This window comes from Bacillus rossius, chromosome 15 (assembly GCF_032445375.1).
Source record: "Bacillus rossius redtenbacheri isolate Brsri chromosome 15, Brsri_v3, whole genome shotgun sequence".
Taxonomy (NCBI): Eukaryota; Metazoa; Arthropoda; class Insecta; order Phasmatodea; family Bacillidae; genus Bacillus; species Bacillus rossius.
In genome coordinates this window covers 4,923,353-4,940,995 of record NC_086342.1, presented here as the reverse complement: position 1 = coordinate 4,940,995, position 17,643 = coordinate 4,923,353, and the positions used below count along the sequence as shown (strand labels likewise).

The following is a 17,643-nucleotide window of genomic DNA, read 5'->3' as shown; positions in this document are numbered from 1 at the left end:
GATTTATTAGACGTCACGTCAAAAAAAACCTTCGATGGGCCAACATTCATGGTTATGGATCAAACGTTGTCGTAGTTTATCAACGTCATAACACCAACATCCATTCACATGTTTACTAATTGTGCTCATGTCTGTCGTGGCTGGGACTTGAGTAACGCCTGGCAACCAGTGGCTAGCGAGTTCAAGTGGCCTCAGGAACAGCCCTCAGCTCCGCCTAGCTGCAGGCTAGCGCGATAGCAACCAGCCTCCCTGCGCTGATAAGGTTCCCCCGGCCCGGTATATAAGCGGCAAGCCAGCGAGCAGGTCAAACAGAAATCTCCATCGCAGATCCCTCAGCGAAGAGAACAGCGAAGAGAGAGCGCTTGCCAACAAACATGGTCTCCAAAGCTATCTTCATTATTGCCGTCGGCTTTTTCTTCGTGAGTATACCGCTTGCGACTTCTTCCATGGTAAAGAAAATAAATCATCAAAAAGATTGGTATTTCAGTGCTAAATTAAAAAATATATATATCACATTATTGGCAAGTTCTTGAGCTGTAACTTTAAAATTTAAATTATGTTGCTGGCTTTGGATTCTAATAAATATATGAGACAAAAAATAGCGGCCGTCGGCCACCCGCGTGTGGACCAGAACGCCTGTCGGCGACCCGCGTGTGGACTAGGTCATATGTTGGCCACCCGCATGTGGACTAGGTCATATGTTGGCCACCCGCATGTGGACTAGATCATATGTTGGCCACCCGCATGTGGACTAGATCATATGTTGGCCACCCGCATGTGGACTAGATCATATGTTGGCCATCCGCATGTGGACTAGGTCATATGTTGGCCACCCGCATGTGGACTAGATCATATGTTGGCCACCCGCATGTGGACTAGGTCATATTTCGGCCACCCGCGTGTGGACCAGAGCGCCTGAGGGCCGGGCGGGGTTGTACCAGGGCGCCTGAGGGCTGAGGCAGAGGGCTGCCCCCAGGTCCCGGCGCGCGCCAACGAGGTGGTGGACGAGGTGAACCAGGTGCTGGACCAGATGAAGGCGGCCATCGAGCAGGCCAAGGCGCAGATCAACCAGGGGGCCGCGGCCGTGGAGGGCGCAGTCTCGGGAGAGCTGGTGGCCGCCTACCAGTCGCTGGACGCCACGGTGGAGCAGGCCGCCCAGAAGGCCAGTAGCACCACACGTCCCACCTTCCACTGCTTCCACTGCTTCCACTGCCCGAGCAGTTAGGTTAGGTTCGGTCAGTGTAACCAACAATACGAGGGCTGTTTTTTTTTTTTTTTCAACATCCGACAAATTTACATAACGTTATAATTTTACTAACATAAGTACAGCAGGGTCTTACTTATTTTTATACATAATCGCCAAAGCGATCGAGGCATATCGTAACACAAGCTTCTGGTGGAAGTTAGCCGCCAGTGAATAGAGGTACAGGGCCAGCGCCTGTACCTCTCTCTCCCTCACGACCCTGCTGTGAGGCGGGTGGACTAACAGCGCGGCGCATTCCGCCCCGCTGTTTGCAAATATAACTCTTGACGCGGGAGCCGGCGTGCCGCGCTGTTAGTCCACCCGCCTCACAGCGGCGTCGTGAGGGAGAGTAGTACTCAGGCGCTGGCCCTGTATCTCTATTCACTGGCGGCTAACTTCTTTGAAGAAGGCAATCGAGAAGCTTGTGTTGCGATATTACAAACGCCTCGATCGTTTTGGCGATTATGTAGAAACATAAGTAGTAAGACCCTACTATATATATACACACACAGTGTCGACGATGAGACCATAGGCGCATGTAAATTATAAACAACTTTGGAGGACGGTTCTCGCGCGTAATACTGATGACAATCGTTCAATGCACTTGGTCTTAAATTTGTCTGTTCGCTTTGCATGCGATTGCCGACTATTTTGAAGTGTAATATTAAAATATAGGTATGCGTGCGTGAAAAAAACAAAATCCCAAGCTTATTTATTTAAAAAAAATAAAATTTATTTGATCAAATTTGTACTCTACCAATCTAATTTGTAATAACACTCCAGTGTTTTTTTGTGTTATTTTAATATATATCAGTTAGTTTCTTTTTTTACATTAGATTGGTATTTGTTAAGACTTGAAATGCAGTCTCGCTGGTCGGCACGCGTCGAAAGTTATGGCGGGGGATCTGAATTGTTGCCCCTTGGATGGGCAGCCCTTAAGGATTTTTTTTGACAGTGGTTGGTTTGTAGTGACCTAACCTAACCTAACCTAACCTAAGGCAAGATTGCGCGAACAGAGGTGGGGACGGGAGCAGGTTCGCTAGCAGGGGTCTGGTCGCAGGCGGCGGCGGCGGGCATCGACATCACGGCCTGCACCGCGGCGCTGAACGCCACGGCCACCGCGGACATCACGCAGCGCACAGACGACGCCGTCAGCTGCGTCACCAAGGAGATGACAGACGCGCTCAACTCCGCCGAGCAGGTATGCGCTAACAGGCCACGTCCCGGGTGTGCTACCCACTTACCTATATGTTGCGGTATTGCAAATGCCTCGATCGTTTTGACGATTATATAGAAACACGTACCGGCCAACACTGACAGCATATTTGTGATGGCTACAAAGTTTTTTTTTTTCCAATGGGAAGGTTTAACTGCCGACCAGAGAGAGTGAGAGAAACATATAGCTTTATTTTCAAGCAATTTTCAATAAGTTCTAGTTTCAAGTTAACAATAGCTGTGTGTATGTTAAATTACATTTTTTTTTACAACTGGCAAGTCGTTAGCATCATCAGAGCGTTACTAAAAAAAAAACCTAACGCTCAGACCATAACGAAAAGTACGACGAGGATTAATTTTTTCGTATTTGCTCACTCGCATTCTTGCTCTTATACGTACTGTACTTGCTCATACATGCTCACTAGCCAAATTACCCACTTACATTCTTGTTCACTCGCGATACTTTCTCATTCGCAAACTCACTTCCTTGCATATTTGCACAAATTCTTAACCGTTCACATAGCTGCAGCGCGCGGGCGCACGGGGGCTCAGTGAGTCTTGCCCGCAGGAGCTGACCGCAGTGCAGCAGGCGGAGAAGGACGTGCAGGACGGACAGGCGGCGCTGAAGGCCTGCGACAAGCTGTCCGCCTGGAAGAAGGTCAAGTGCCTGGCCGAGGAGACGGCCAAGCTGGTGAAGCAGGCCAAGGACATCAAGGAGGAGATGGTGGCGGCCAAGGAGAACCTGGAGCGCATCGCCGCCAGCTACCAGCAGGACATCAAGGCGTGCGAGCAGAGGACGCTGGGCGCCGCCGAGTCGGACGCCAAGACGGCGGGCGAGCGCTTCGTGGCGTGCGTGGTCGCCAAGGGCGTCGGCTTGTGAGGACCTGCCTCGTGGGGTCCTGCAGTCCTCGTCCTCCCGCGCCACCAAGTCTGTGGGGTCCTCACAGCCCCACACTCAACTGTACATATCTCCCGGCCTTTCAACAGAAATAAAACGTCTGTCATTTCTTTTTTTTATATTAGAGATGTCTTTTTTTTTCTTATCCATGAACCCAGCACACGTAAGCTGTGCGACGTCATTCTTTCTGGCTGACAGGGGTGCACGCACAACAGAGATCAAACAAACATTTGTTTATATTTGGCGAAACAAATATTTACTTTGGTGGAAAAAAACATTTTGTTAGTTTAACCAAAACTCGATGAGTAACAAAAATAATTTGTTACACCTAACCAAAAAAAACCTACATTTGAGTTGACAAAAAATCGTTTTGTTGGGTCAACAGGATCTTTCCAACTACAAAATATTTGTTCGAATTAACAAAATATATTTATTTCGCCATATATAAACGAATATTTTGTTGAGGCAAACAAATCTGCGGCCCCATGAGACTTGGCGATGCACGGTCTTGTAAACTATACGCAAGTGACGCAACGACCCGACAGCGCGACACGCAGCCGACGCAAGGAAAATCGCAGTCCACCGCAAGACGTCAACCGGACCGCACCAACCCTGTAACTCAAAACTTCAAAACTGCAGGAAACAATTTTTTTTACCCCTGGTTTCTTTTGATTACTCGTATTTTATTTATTTTTATTCTTGAAGTAAAAAATTCTTTAGGTGCGTTACGAAAAAAAAATGACGAGACACAATTTTTATGACGCATGTGCAACATGCAACGAAATTTTCACAGGGTGATTGAAAGACTAGATAGAAGTAAAAATTATAGCTATATGTACTTTTAAATCGTATTCATTGCATGAATCATTTAAAGAACGTATTAATGAGAGTAGAGCCAGGTGGGAGTAGAGAACTGTTTGTAATTGAGACAATAATCATGTGGCAAGAAATTGTCGATATATTACAATCCACAGGTGTAATTCCTCGCTTTAGGCCTAAAATTTAATTTTTGCTTTTAATAACCATCAATAATGTATGTAAATAAACAATGTTCCGTGGTTAGAATGATCGACTGAAATTTTATGCAACACAAAATATTTTATATGTGGAGGGGGGGGGGGGGGGGAGAGAATATGTGTTCTGGTCAGATATCACGGGATAAACATTCGGTGGTTGATATAGTTATTCACCAGCACTACCAAAAGATGTCGGATACTTCGCGATATTTCATTGGGTAAAATTAACAGTAATGTTTCAATTGTGAACCCACATTTCGCACAGAAGTGTGAATGGTCTGCTGTAAGCTCGCTTACGTTTTTTTTTTTTTTAAGTGAAAACTTCTTTAGCCGCGTTGAGCGATTTTATATTTAGTTAATATTATTATTATTTGATTTTTAAAAAAAATAATAAATAAATTTTTTTAAGTTTTCACTTCTGTCGGCAGTCCCCATGATAGGCCTCCACCGGATTACGGGTTCACTGGGTGATTGAGGGGTCCCAGTAGAATGGGGTAGGCGCCAGCAATGCTGATAACGTCTCAGAGTAAATAGAACATGCAAATTAAATTTATATAGGAATGTAGCATATTTAAATAGGAATTTAAAAGTCTAAAATTTTAAAATTTTAATTTAGGTTGTTTTTCTGCATACTTTCAATTCTATTACAATCAAAATTAGTTATTTAATTCCAAATTACAACACAATATTCTACTTTATAGCTAATCAATTTGAATAACAAAGTATACAATCAGGTATTTATGCAGAGAAAACTATAAATTTATTAAGAACTAAGTAGATCTTCAAGTGCAACTAATAGTATTATCTACATGTTGGTGGGGAAAAAAAACCTTGGCATCCAATATAACTCGAAGGTATTAAAAGAGGACACCACGTTTAATGTTATTTCTTACTATGTGATAATTCTAATTAATTGAATTAGTTTTTTATACTAAAGGTTATACAATAAATGCTATCGTAATTCAGAGACGTTGGTTAACTTGAAAACTAGATCTGGACAGCTGAAATATCTTTTGCTGAATAGTTTCACAAACATATTTACCAATTACAGTAAACTCCCTATTAACCGATCATGCTATGGAATAATACAGCAAATATGTAAATCTGTATTTTATTACAAGTGAGCAAATTTGAACTCTACTGACGAGTGTATTGTTTGCAGTATACAGTAAAACGCCACAGGCCTTCTCGAAACTCACGCAGTGTCTAATGAAATCTCTGAGTACGTACAGTACTGTATCCTTGTTACGAAGCAAGTACCGAGCACTTTTATGTTTACATCACTGAAATGTATTGTATGATAATTATTCAGTAAAATACTATAATTTCAGCACCATTTAAAATTTTTACTGTTAATTGTAACTTTTACTGTACATAATTTTTTTGATCTTTAAGTTGAAATTAATGTTTCCTTTTTTGTTTCCCATTTTCGGCTCTTTTGCAGATTATCCGCGATTTTCACTATCCACAGTGGCCCTGCCACTTAATTTAGCGGATAATCGGGAGTGTACTGTATATATTTTTTCATCAGCATCTTTTCTTGATAAATTCTTGATTACAGTTGGAATATCATTTATTAAATATTAAAGAGTAGTGGAGATAAACTACTACTTTGCGGAACACCGAATACCATCTGCAAATTTTACTTAAAAGCATCTATTTGTAAGAAAATTAAAATATTCTATTTATTTCAACATGAGCAAAGCTTTTGATACTTTCCAACACAATCTTACGATTAAAAATTAAATTAAAATTAAAAATTAAAATATTATATTTATTTCAACATGAAAAAAGCTTTTGATACTTTCCAACACATAATTTTTTAATCGTAAGATTGAGTTGGAAATTATCAAAAGCTTTGCTCATGTTAAAATAAATAGAATATTTTAATTATATTTGGTACACAAATCATATATATAAATATATATTAATACGTGTGTGTGTTGAAGATGATCTTCCTGATTGAAAACGATGGGGTTTTTCATAAATAATATTTTTTTGGAATTAAATTCATGTGTCTCGAAAAATTCTTAAATACTACACAACAAAGTTTGTGACTAAATTTTAACATTATTTAAATGAAGTGGTAGCTGAAATATCGTAGAAAATTATGGAAAATCTTATTACTGCCTGAATCCAAGTCCGAAATATTAGAATCTTAAATAAATACCTACAAATTAAAAATATTAATGAAAATAAGATACATCTTAGATTAAAGTGAAAAATTATCTAATGTAATCAGCTGCTGCCACCCAGTGAAAAAGAAATATAAATATTGCCTCCACACCCGTGTGGCATTTTCAGTTTGCTTGTAACTACACGCGGGAAAGGGGGGGGGGCAGTAGGCTATTTTATCGAACACTATAAAACATACATATTGTAAATACATCATTCCATTATTCCATATTCAAGTAAATTAGTGTGGTTATTAATTATACATAATTTTCAATATGAAACCCCGAACCAATATTGGTGAAAAGGCAAAGTGCAATAATATCGATTTTATGTCTGTAACTAAATATAAAAATATTATATGTAAGTTATTTATATGTATAATGATTTATGTTTAAAAACATTGAAAACATGTTAAGATGCAAACCATATATATATAATTTGAAAATTATATTGAACTGTAATCGTAATGCTTTATTAGTTTTAGAGAAATGAAAGTGGTAGTTGTACGGGAAATGCCTGAGTTAAATTTCACAATTGGCCTCCCTGTGTTTGTTATGCCAGTGTCCTTTCAGCTAAATAATGTTTTTGTTTGCCAAAATATTTACTGAAATAATAATTCTGGAATATTGAAGTAGATTTTTTTACATCAATTAACCTAGCTTGAGTGAGCTAGAAACATATAAATTTTTCACTACGTTCGAGCTGTCAAGAAAATATATACTGATAAATGGTTGAACACCCAACATCAGTATACACTCACTGCCTGATACACACATATTTTATGTACAAACACAAAAAAAAACATGTTTGTTGTTGATTTATTTATAACAGTTACTAAAAACTAAAACGCTAAAAAAACTTAAAAAAAAAATATATTTTTTTGCAAAACTCCGTTCCCCCGGAGAAACCCCCGGAATGGCCACCGCATGGGGAGCCCAAGAAAAGAAACGGGCTCCCCATTTGGGAGCCACCTGAAAGGTTTTTTTCTGTTCCACCCGCCGTTTCTTTGGTAGCCTGACATGTTACAAGGGATTGTATTCCTACCAGAGAAAATGCCACCATTTTGTCTGGGCAATCCGCCTTGGAGGAGCCGGGGCGCGAACCCGGGTCCTACAAGTCACAAGGCAGGCGCTCTACCCCAGAACCAGAGTGGTAGAGCGGATACTTGCAGTCTTTTTACCACTGACATTATGTTATTCATCGAGTTTACTGTAGTTTCGTGTGTCAATAACACGTGCAGTACGTGTTGTAACATCTAACCTCGGTAACGAACAAATTTATGTGTTCTTATGTTGTTCGTTCAGCATGAATGATGTAATTTCATAACAGTGAAATATAATTTGTATAACTAGTCTGGCAATTTTTTAGTTGCTTTCTGCAAACAAACTCACAGTCCCGCTGTACAATAATTATATAGAAATATACCTAGACAAGTAAAAAAAAATATATGTACGAGCTTGCACTGTCGATGGTAAAGTTATTTTGAAATAAATGTTAGAATATGTGTGTGCTTACGAGCATCAAGTTATTGTATAAACATTTTATTTATTTGGTTTTAAAGCCACAGAAAAGTTAACTATGGCTTTCTTCTGTTTTACCGTGCTTAATATGCGTAGCTAATACTGGGAAGCTATTTACAACGATTTGCGAATAGGCGTTTTAAAAATCTTAAATTAAGTACTAAATATATGATAGTGTTATAGATGTCAAATTAAAATATACATATTCATACTGACATCGCCGGAATTTCAGGTAATGATAGTACTGACCTTAAATCGATCAGTTTGTGAAGGCTAAGAATTTAGATGACACTAGTTTTGTGAGTTTTGCTTACTTATTTAGAAATATTCACATTATTTGAGTACAACTATATTTTATTGGAACTTTCAGTACTCCTGAGTACAGAATTCTTGGTAATAGCTTACCTCAGGAGCATAAATTAGAGTTTAGCAGGAGCATACATGTTTTATTTCTTACAATGAAACCCTCAGAAACTTAATTAAATCATCGGAATTATAAAACATGAATTTCTTTTGAGTACACAACCACAGAAAGGGTTTTTTTTTTTTTTTTAAATATTTGTGCACATTGCAGTGACATCGCTATTTAATTATTTGTATTTTTAATTGTAACAAAAGTTGGAATACGGTTTTTTAAATATTTTTGTTGTGTAATATTTCTACTGTAATAGTATAAAACATGTATTTTTTTTAACTGTTACAGTATAAAAAGTTAATTTAATGGTTGTGAATGTTTATTTTCGTCCAATAGATTTCGCTTTTCTTATAATTTTGTTGTTTTAAATTATTATGTTCAAACCTTTCCTTCAGTTCAACAACTTAAGTAGATATAATAATTTCGCTATGAATTTAATACTCCATCGTTCTCAAGTAAAGTATAACAAATATTCCGTATTCACAGTTCTCAGGTTGGAAATGTTGTGATTGTTTTTATCTATTCGTAAGGCAATTGTTTTTCTGTACATCTACGTATATGTTAAGATACTCTTCTAATGGTTTTCACAGCACATGCTAAAAACATAATGCTGGAATCACGATACCCAACATTACAAAAACAACAGCACAGCTATTAAGAAGTAAGGTAGTAGTGATGTCATCCCACGAAAAGTGAACCCCATTAGCCCATCAAAAACATAATGTGGGTATTATTAATGATGTAGTAACGTAAACATTTTTTTTTGTGAAATCATTAATGCTTCAGTTTATTTTATCGTTCTTTTGAAAAAAATGACGTAAAATAAAATCACTTGAATTGCCACCTCAGTACTAAAGATAGCTATACACCTGATGGTGTCAATCTGTCGTGGCATTTTAAACATATGATAAATATCATGCAATGATTTACTTACCTAACTGTCGGTTTTCAGGGAATTGTGATTTTCGGTCACTATATTTGCATTTCATTTCAACTAGTGACCTGGAGCTAACGCATGAGTTAGAATCACAAGATTTTGTAGGTAGTTTCCCAATATGGCACTTTTATGTCGCCCCCAGGCGGAATTCTATCATTATGGTAGTTTCCCGTTACGGCAGTCTTCCGTCGCCCTTGGATCTCTAGCACCTCTCCTGTTTCGCGTATGCGGCGTATTCCGTATCCATGGCCCGAGTGGTTGGGGGGGGGGGGGGGGCGGAAAGGGCTTATGCTTAAGAGAGTCGGGTCAAAAATAAGATAATCTAGGGGTAACACCCTATTTAATTGTTTAACTCAAGTCCCCATGACTGTCTTAAATTTTTTAATTATTATTGTGAATCGAATCCATCCAGACTTAACGACGCGTGCGCCGGTCACAAGGAGAGGGGGGGAGTGTGGAGCGGAAGTACTATCGCAGGCTAGATCAGTTCGTAGCTGGTGTTCCCTCCGTGGCTGGGAAAGCGCAGGCAAACCCGAGTTGCGCCACGTCTCGTCGTGTTGTAAATGTACGTGTGAGCAACACAAGCCGCTCGTGTTAACCGCTTGGGAACATCCGAGGAACCCCTCCGCGCTCCCAGTGACGTGTGGCTCAGCTTCCGCGGGAATTGTCGCGCCTCGGTTCAGTCGCACTCGCCACGGTTCGCGAATAATTACACAGTGTGCGACATGCCCCCACAAGGGCCCGGGTTCAGCCCTGTTTATTTTTAAATGTTTAACCAGTATAATTTAGCAATTTAGCAATTGAGGATGAATTGGCCCACGAATCTGGACTTTTCCGAAGTAATTGATGATTTTAGGCCGAAGATAGCTCGAAAAATTGTTATTAAGTTATATAGTCTTATTTTGTAGTCAGTGTCTATGATTTACATAGATCCTAATTTTATTTTTCTGTAACTATTTCCATTTGTATCTCAGTGTTTGAAATACATATACACATTCGCTGTGGTTATTTCAAAGTAAAATAACTGTATAAATAAAGCTTATTTTGGACTTATAAAATAGTAACCGTATTTTGAGGTTAAATAACATTCTAAAAAGAATTGTGTAGGTAATAAATAACCATGCAATTATAACGTAGGACGTGACTGTGAAATTGGGGTGGGGGGAATAGAGAATCTCCGATGCTGGCTCCAGGGCCCGGATTCGAATGTGGGGGCCATTGTATGGGTTCACTATTGGCGGGAACAATCCACGGTGAATCAAGATGGCGGACACCCAAGAGAATCCAACACCGCGGCCAATATGATGTTTCGGTGTGCATGCATATTTATGCGTCGGTGGTAGTGGTGGGGGTAGCCAGCTTAGTTTTTGTGGTCTGTGAAAATTATTCACAATTGCAGCCGTCGGGGATCGAAACGTGACTGTCTGCGATATCTACATAATTGAATAAAACAAGTTAATAATTCTTTCCCTGAATTTTTTTCATACGAAATAATACGTATTTATTATATTTCCCACTTTCGAACTGTGGGACAAACGTTTACTTTTTAATGAATTTTTTAAAATACATTTTATTTATTAAACAAATATAATTATGGTGTCAAATTTCACTGACAATCATATTTTTTTTAATATATCGTATTTCAAGGTCGACGTCAAGATCACCTTAGTTCAAGATGGCGGTTTATTCCCATCTGCATCCTAAGGCCTGCTCTCGAATCACCATTACTTTACTAGTACTAACAATATTATTTATGAAGAGCTATAGTACTGATATGCGTTTTACCCCCAATGGTCAGTTAGCTTTCAACTTCTTGCTTTTCGACTTGCGTTTCCTCCTTTGTTTGAAGTGATGAAGTACAGTGATAGAAAATATTAGTTTTTATGTAATCATATTAGTAACTGTGAGTTTTAAATGAATGTATGATAAACATGAAATTTCAAAAGTATCCCTAAGAATTTTTTTTCAAAAGGTTATACATTATTGTAATAAGGTAGGAGTCGTTTTGCAAATTGCCTATTTTACGAACGGCAATAGTTTTTTTTCGCGTTAGTTAGTTGGTTAGTTAGATGCTCCATCACACCTTTATAGGCGTAACGAATTCTTTACTAATCCTTTATTCAAGTTTTGGACTGATGAAGAGATATCTGTAATATTTAATATTTATATCCTGTAGTAATTTCTGTATTTCTACTTTAAAAAATTAATTTTTGATTATTTTTATGTATTTTGTTGTACTTTAAAAGTTATAAAAAAATATGTAATATTACTTAAGTTATATTTTGAAATTTCACATTAATCAAAATATAGCACGTAGGTGTGAGTGCAAAAAAAATTTTTTTTAATTTATTGAATTGTAGTCATAGTGAAAAAAATACGAGGAAATAAAATGAATTTTTATTATTATTAAGAAAACTTATAAACGCTTTTTTTTAGTCCACGAATAATTGCTGTAATTCATGTTTTAAATGACTGTAATGTACTGTACAGCACCACGCGGCTGAAGGTGGAAAGGAAAGTTACCGACAGCTCACGACCTTGCAGGCGCCAACATGGCCGACTAGGAAGAGCGGCGTCGCGAAAACCGCAGCTAGGAATCACGTGCGCGGCGCGGCTTTCTACAGCCGCCGCCCCCGGGGGCGGGAGCCGGGGAAACATTCCCTGGCTCCGTGCTACTGACTGCCACTTCCCAGGGCCTGCAACACTGATTACTAACATTGCATTTATAAAAACGTATATTTTTTATGTCTTGACTTATGAATACAAAATATAGAACACAAAACACAAAAATTATTTGAGCGAGAATTTGAGCACTCGCCATAGAAGTGTAAGATCCAATTTGGATAACGAGCAGTTACAAGAAAATTAAAAATATAAAAAAAAATGACGAGGGTGCTAGTTGTGATTACTGCTAAATTTCTAAACGCGAATCACACGTGGTTTCAGAACTCCCCGCTACTATAATTTGATGCAGTACAATCTACGTCGATTATCGAATATTTACAAATTCAGGCCGAAATATACAAATAAACTGCACTCCAGGCTGGAGGACCTCCCAAGGGGTCAGAGATGGCGGTGTTGCAGGACCCTCCAGGCTGGAGGACCTCCCGGGAGCTCGGAGACGGCGGTGTTGCAGGACCCTCCAGGCTGGAGGACCTCCCGGGAGCTCGGAGACGGCGGTGTTGCAGGACCCTCCAGGCTGGAGGACCTCCCAGGGGCTCAGAGATAGCGGTGTTGCAGGACCCTCCAGGCTGGAGGACCTCCCGGGAGCTCGGAGACGGCGGTGTTGCAGGACCCTCCAGGCTGGGGGTCCTCCCAGGGGCTCGGAAACGGCGGTGTTGCAGGACCCTCCAGGCTGGAGGACCTCCCAGGGGCTCAGAGATAGCGGTGTTGCAGGACCCTCCAGGCTGGAGGACCTCCCATGGGCACAGTGAAGGCGGTGTTGCAGGACCCTCCAGGCTGGAAGGACCTCCCATGGGCACAGAGATGGCGGTGTTGCAGGACCCTCCAGGCTGGAGGACCTCCCAGGGGCTCAGAGATAGCGGTGTTGCAGGACCCTCCAGGCTGGAGGACCTCCCAGGGGCTCAGAGATGGCGGTGTTGCAGGACCCTCCAGGCTGGAGGACCTCCCAGGGGCTCAGAGATAGCGGTGTTGCAGGACCCTCCAGGCTGGAGGACCTCCCAGGGGCTCAGAGATAGCGGTGTTGCAGGACCCTCCAGGCTGGAGGACCTCCCAGGGGCTCAGAGATGGCGGTGTTGCAGGACCCTCCAGGCTGGAGGACCTCCCAGGGGCTCAGAGATAGCGGTGTTGCAGGACCCTCCAGGCTGGAGGACCTCCCAGGGGCTCAGAGACGGCGGTGTTGCAGGACCCTCCAGGCTGGAGGACCTCCCAGGGGCTCAGAGATAGCGGTGTTGCAGGACCCTCCAGGCTGGAGGACCTCCCAGGGGCTCAGAGATGGCGGTGTTGCAGGACCCTCCAGGCTGGAGGACCTCCCAGGGGCTCAGAGATAGCGGTGTTGCAGGACCCTCCAGGCTGGAGGACCTCCCAGGGGCTCAGAGATAGCGGTGTTGCAGGACCCTCCAGGCTGGAGGACCTCCCAGGGGCTCAGAGATGGCGGTGTTGCAGGACCCTCCAGGCTGGAGGACCTCCCAGGGGCTCAGAGATAGCGGTGTTGCAGGACCCTCCAGGCTGGAGGACCTCCCAGGGGCTCAGAGACGGCGGTGTTGCAGGACCCTCCAGGCTGGAGGACCTCCCGGGAGCTCGGAGACGGCGGTGTTGCAGGACCCTCCAGGCTGGAGGACCTCCCAGGGGCTCAGAGATAGCGGTGTTGCAGGACCCTCCAGGCTGGAGGACCTCCCAGGGGCTCAGAGACGGCAGTGTTGCAGGACCCTCCAGGCTGGAGGACCTCCCAGGGGCTCAGAGATAGCGGTGTTGCAGGACCCTCCAGGCTGGAGGACCTCCCGGGAGCTCGGAGACGGCGGTGTTGCAGGACCCTCCAGGCTGGAGGACCTCCCAGGGGCTCAGAGATAGCAGTGTTGCAGGACCCTCCAGGCTGGAGGACCTCCCGGGAGCTCGGAGACGGCGGTGTTGCAGGACCCTCAAGGCTGGAGGACCTCCCAGGAGCTCGGAAACGGCGGTGTTGCAGGACCCTTCAGACTGGAGGACCTCCTTGGGGCTTGGAGACGGCGGTGTTGCAGGACCCTCCAGGCTTGAGGACCTCCCAGGAGCTCAGACGGCGGTGTTGCAGGACCACCCAGGCTGGAGGACCTCCTATGGACACAGAGAAGGTGTTGCAGGACCCTCCAGGCTGGAGGACCTCCCAGGGGCTCAGAGACAGTGGTATTGCAGGACCCTCCAGGATGGAAGGACCTCCCATGGGCACAGAGAAGGCGGTTTTGCAGGACCCTCCAGGCTGGGAGGACCTCCCATGGGCACACAGAAGGCGGAGTTGCAGGACCCTCCAGGCTGGAGGACCTCCCAGGAGCTCAGAGACAGTGGTATTGCAGGACCCTCCAGGATGGAAGGACCTCCCATGGGCACAGATAAGGCAGTGTTGCAGGACACTCCAGTCTAGAGGACCTCCCAGGAGCTCGGAGACGGCGGTGTTGCAGGACCCTCCAGGCTGGAGGACCTCCCAGGAGCTCAGATACGGCGGTGTTGCAGGACCCTCCAGGCTGGAAGGACCTCCCAGAGCTTGGAGACGGCGGTGTTGCAGGACCCTCCAGGCTGGAGGACCTCCCAGGAGCACAGAGACGGCGGTTTTGTAGGACCCTCCAGGATGGAAGGACCTCCCATGGGCACAGAGAAGGCGGTTTTGCAGGACCCTCCAGGCTGGAGGACCTCCCAGGAGCTCAGAGACGGCGGTGTTGCAGGACCCTCCAGGCTGGAAGGACCTCCCATGGGCACAGAGACGGCGGTGTTGCAGGACCCTCCAGGCTGGAGGACCTCCTATGGACACAGAGAAGAAGGTGTTGCAGGACCCTCCAGGCTGGAGGACCTCCCAGGGGCTCGGATACGGTGGTGTTTTAGGACCCTCCAGGCTGGAAGGACCAACCATGGGCACAGTGAAGGCGGTGTTGCAGGACCCTCCAGGCTGGAGGACCTCCCAGGGGCTCAGAGATGGTGGTGTTGCAGGACCCTCCAGGCTGGAGGACCTCCCAGGAGCTCAGAGTCGGTGGTGTCGCAGGACCCTCCAGGCTGGAAGGACCTCCCATGGGCACAGAGACGGCGGTGTTGCAGGACCCTTCAGGCTGGAAGGACCTCCCATGGGCACAGAGACGGCGGTGTTGCAGGACCCTCCAGGCTGGAGGACCTCCCAGGAGCTCAGAGTCGGTGGTGTCGCAAGACCCTCCAGGCTGGAAGGACCTCCCATGGGCACAGAGACGGCGGTGTTGCAGGACCCTCCAGGCTGGAGGACCTCCCAGGAGCTCAGAGTCGGTGGTGTCGCAAGACCCTCCAGGCTGGAGGACCTCCCAGGAGCTCAGAGTCGGTGGTGTCGCAAGACCCTCCAGGCTGGAGGACCTCCCAGGAGCTCAGAGTCGGTGGTGTCGCAAGACCCTCCAGGCTGGAAGGACCTCCCATCGGCACAGGGAAGGCGGTGTTGCAGGACCCTCCAGGATGGAGGACCTCCCAGGAGCTCAGAGTCGGTGGTGTCGCAAGACCCTCCAGGCTGGAAGGACCTCCCATGGGCACAGGGAAGGCGGTGTTGCAGGACCCTCCAGGCTGGAGGATATCCCAGGAGCTCAGAGACGGCGGTGTTGCAGGACCCTCCAGGATGGAAGGACCTCCCATGGGCACAGAGAAGGCGGTGTTGCAGGACCCTCCAGGCTTGAGGACCTCCCAGGGGCTCAGAGACGGTGGTGTTGCAGGACCCACTAGGCTGGAAGGACCTCCCAGGGGCTCGGATACGGTGGTGTTTTAGGACCCTCCAGGCTGGAAGGACCAACCATGGGCACAGTGAAGGCGGTGTTGCAGGACCCTCCAGGCTGGAGGACCTCCCAGGGGCTCAGAGACGGCGGTGTTGCAGGACCCTCCAGGCTGGAAGGACCAACCATGGGCACAGTGAAGGCGGTGTTGCAGGACCCTCCAGGCTGGAGGACCTCCCAGGGGGGCCGGGGATATCGGACAGCTGGAGACCGTGGAAAGTGGCACAGAGGCGGCGGTGGAAAGCGCGCGGAACGAAAGGGAAACCGGGAAGGAGTAGGAGGAGGAGGAGGAGGAGGAGGAGGAAGAAGAGGAAATAATAACAATAAAGAAATGTGTAGTAACGAACCGCGGTCTGGGCCAGAAGTCTGCGGGGCCCGCGCGCGCCTTGCGACACCCGCACTTGTTCCCAGGCGCCCGCCCGATGTGAGGCCTGCAGTCCGCGCAGTCGCTCCGAGTCTCCGGCTGCAGCAGGTGAGTGGCGATATTCCCGCCTGTGACACGTGTGCCAACATCAACAACTAACATTTAAATTTAAAGAAAACATAGAATATTCTGAAAATAATAATAAATTTAATGAACAATTCAATAGTACGAACATTATTAGTTCAGAACTTATAGAATATTGAGTTTATGTAGTGGCGTATAGAGTACAGTTTAAAAATATTATATTTTGGAATTATTTTTGTTATTTTTGTGTAATCTTTATCTCGTTATCCATGAAATAAGCGATATTTGTGCAGACGTGCGCACGCGCGGACGTGTGAATATGTATATATTTATGTATTTATGTGTGTGTGTGTGTATATATATATATACACACACATATATATTGCAACTGAAACTGAGGTTATAATTTTCAGCACTCATACTTTGGGACTATTTATTTTGTTATTTTTGAAAAAAAAATATCTATCATATTAACGTAGTGTTTTGGTTATTGTGTTTTGCAAAATACATAATTTTGAACATCGCTAATAACTACAGGTGCCAGTTTTGTCCAACAGCTTTTAGGCATTAAATTTAGAATTTGTCCTCGTTAAAGCTGAGTTTAACACGACAATTTATTTTTTTAATTTTTTCGAAGTTTCTATTACTTAAGGGCCGTTTCTGATTATTTAACACAACAACTCTCTTGCGTTTATAATCATGGCACTAACATTTTTAACAGACAGAACAACAAATACAATGGAGATCATATAGTGTTGAGATCGCTGAAATTGCCCTTAAAGTATAGTAATGGCGAGAAAATGAATAAATCTATATGGCGTGTGTGACTCAGCCTTAAATCGACAGTGTAACGACCCAGGTCAAAAAAGTGTTGCCAACATCCCTGGTGCCAAACTTTGAGAGATGACACAAAAATAAAGTTAAATAAATTTAATTCGAGTTATCTACTGAGTACTTCTGGGGAATATGGGCCTATAGTGCTATGGAACCTTAACCCTTAAGAGTGTTTTAAATCTTTCGCTACTGCGATACATCAATACCATCGAGCTAAAAATAAACTGTCATTCTTTTTGAGTTATAATAGCTACGAATTCTCGTTCGAGTTTTTTTTTACATTTCACTTAGTGGTTATCTATTGACAGTATTAATGTCAGAACAACAAATTCAAGAGAAGTATAGTGTTGAATTCACAGAAATTTCCCTTAACTGGCGAGAAAATGAAGGGGGGGAAATCAACATGGCGTGAGAAACATATTACCTGAATATAGCAGTGATTGGCTTCCACAAATACTTTCCCTTGTGAATTCATTGGCGTTCAGTTTTTTGAATTATTTTATGGAATGACCACAAC

General features: G+C 44.0%; 2 protein-coding genes across 2 annotated transcripts; both read left to right on the top strand.

Annotated features, from left to right (window-relative positions):
* The first annotated feature begins 302 nt into the window (after positions 1-302).
* Positions 303-3,480, top strand: LOC134539528 (uncharacterized). Its single transcript, XM_063381628.1, has 4 exons — positions 303-419; positions 977-1,162; positions 2,304-2,444; positions 3,027-3,480. Exons 1-4 carry the CDS (start codon positions 375-377, stop codon positions 3,336-3,338), a joined length of 684 nt encoding a protein of 227 aa, XP_063237698.1. The 5' UTR covers positions 303-374; the 3' UTR covers positions 3,339-3,480.
* A 10,049-nt stretch (positions 3,481-13,529) lies between these two features.
* LOC134539621 (uncharacterized) lies at positions 13,530-15,840 on the top strand. Its single transcript, XM_063381797.1, has 5 exons — positions 13,530-13,792; positions 13,857-14,416; positions 14,531-14,887; positions 14,949-15,089; positions 15,212-15,840. Exons 1-5 carry the CDS (start codon positions 13,530-13,532, stop codon positions 15,838-15,840), a joined length of 1,950 nt encoding a protein of 649 aa, XP_063237867.1.
* The last annotated feature ends 1,803 nt before the right edge of the window (positions 15,841-17,643 follow it).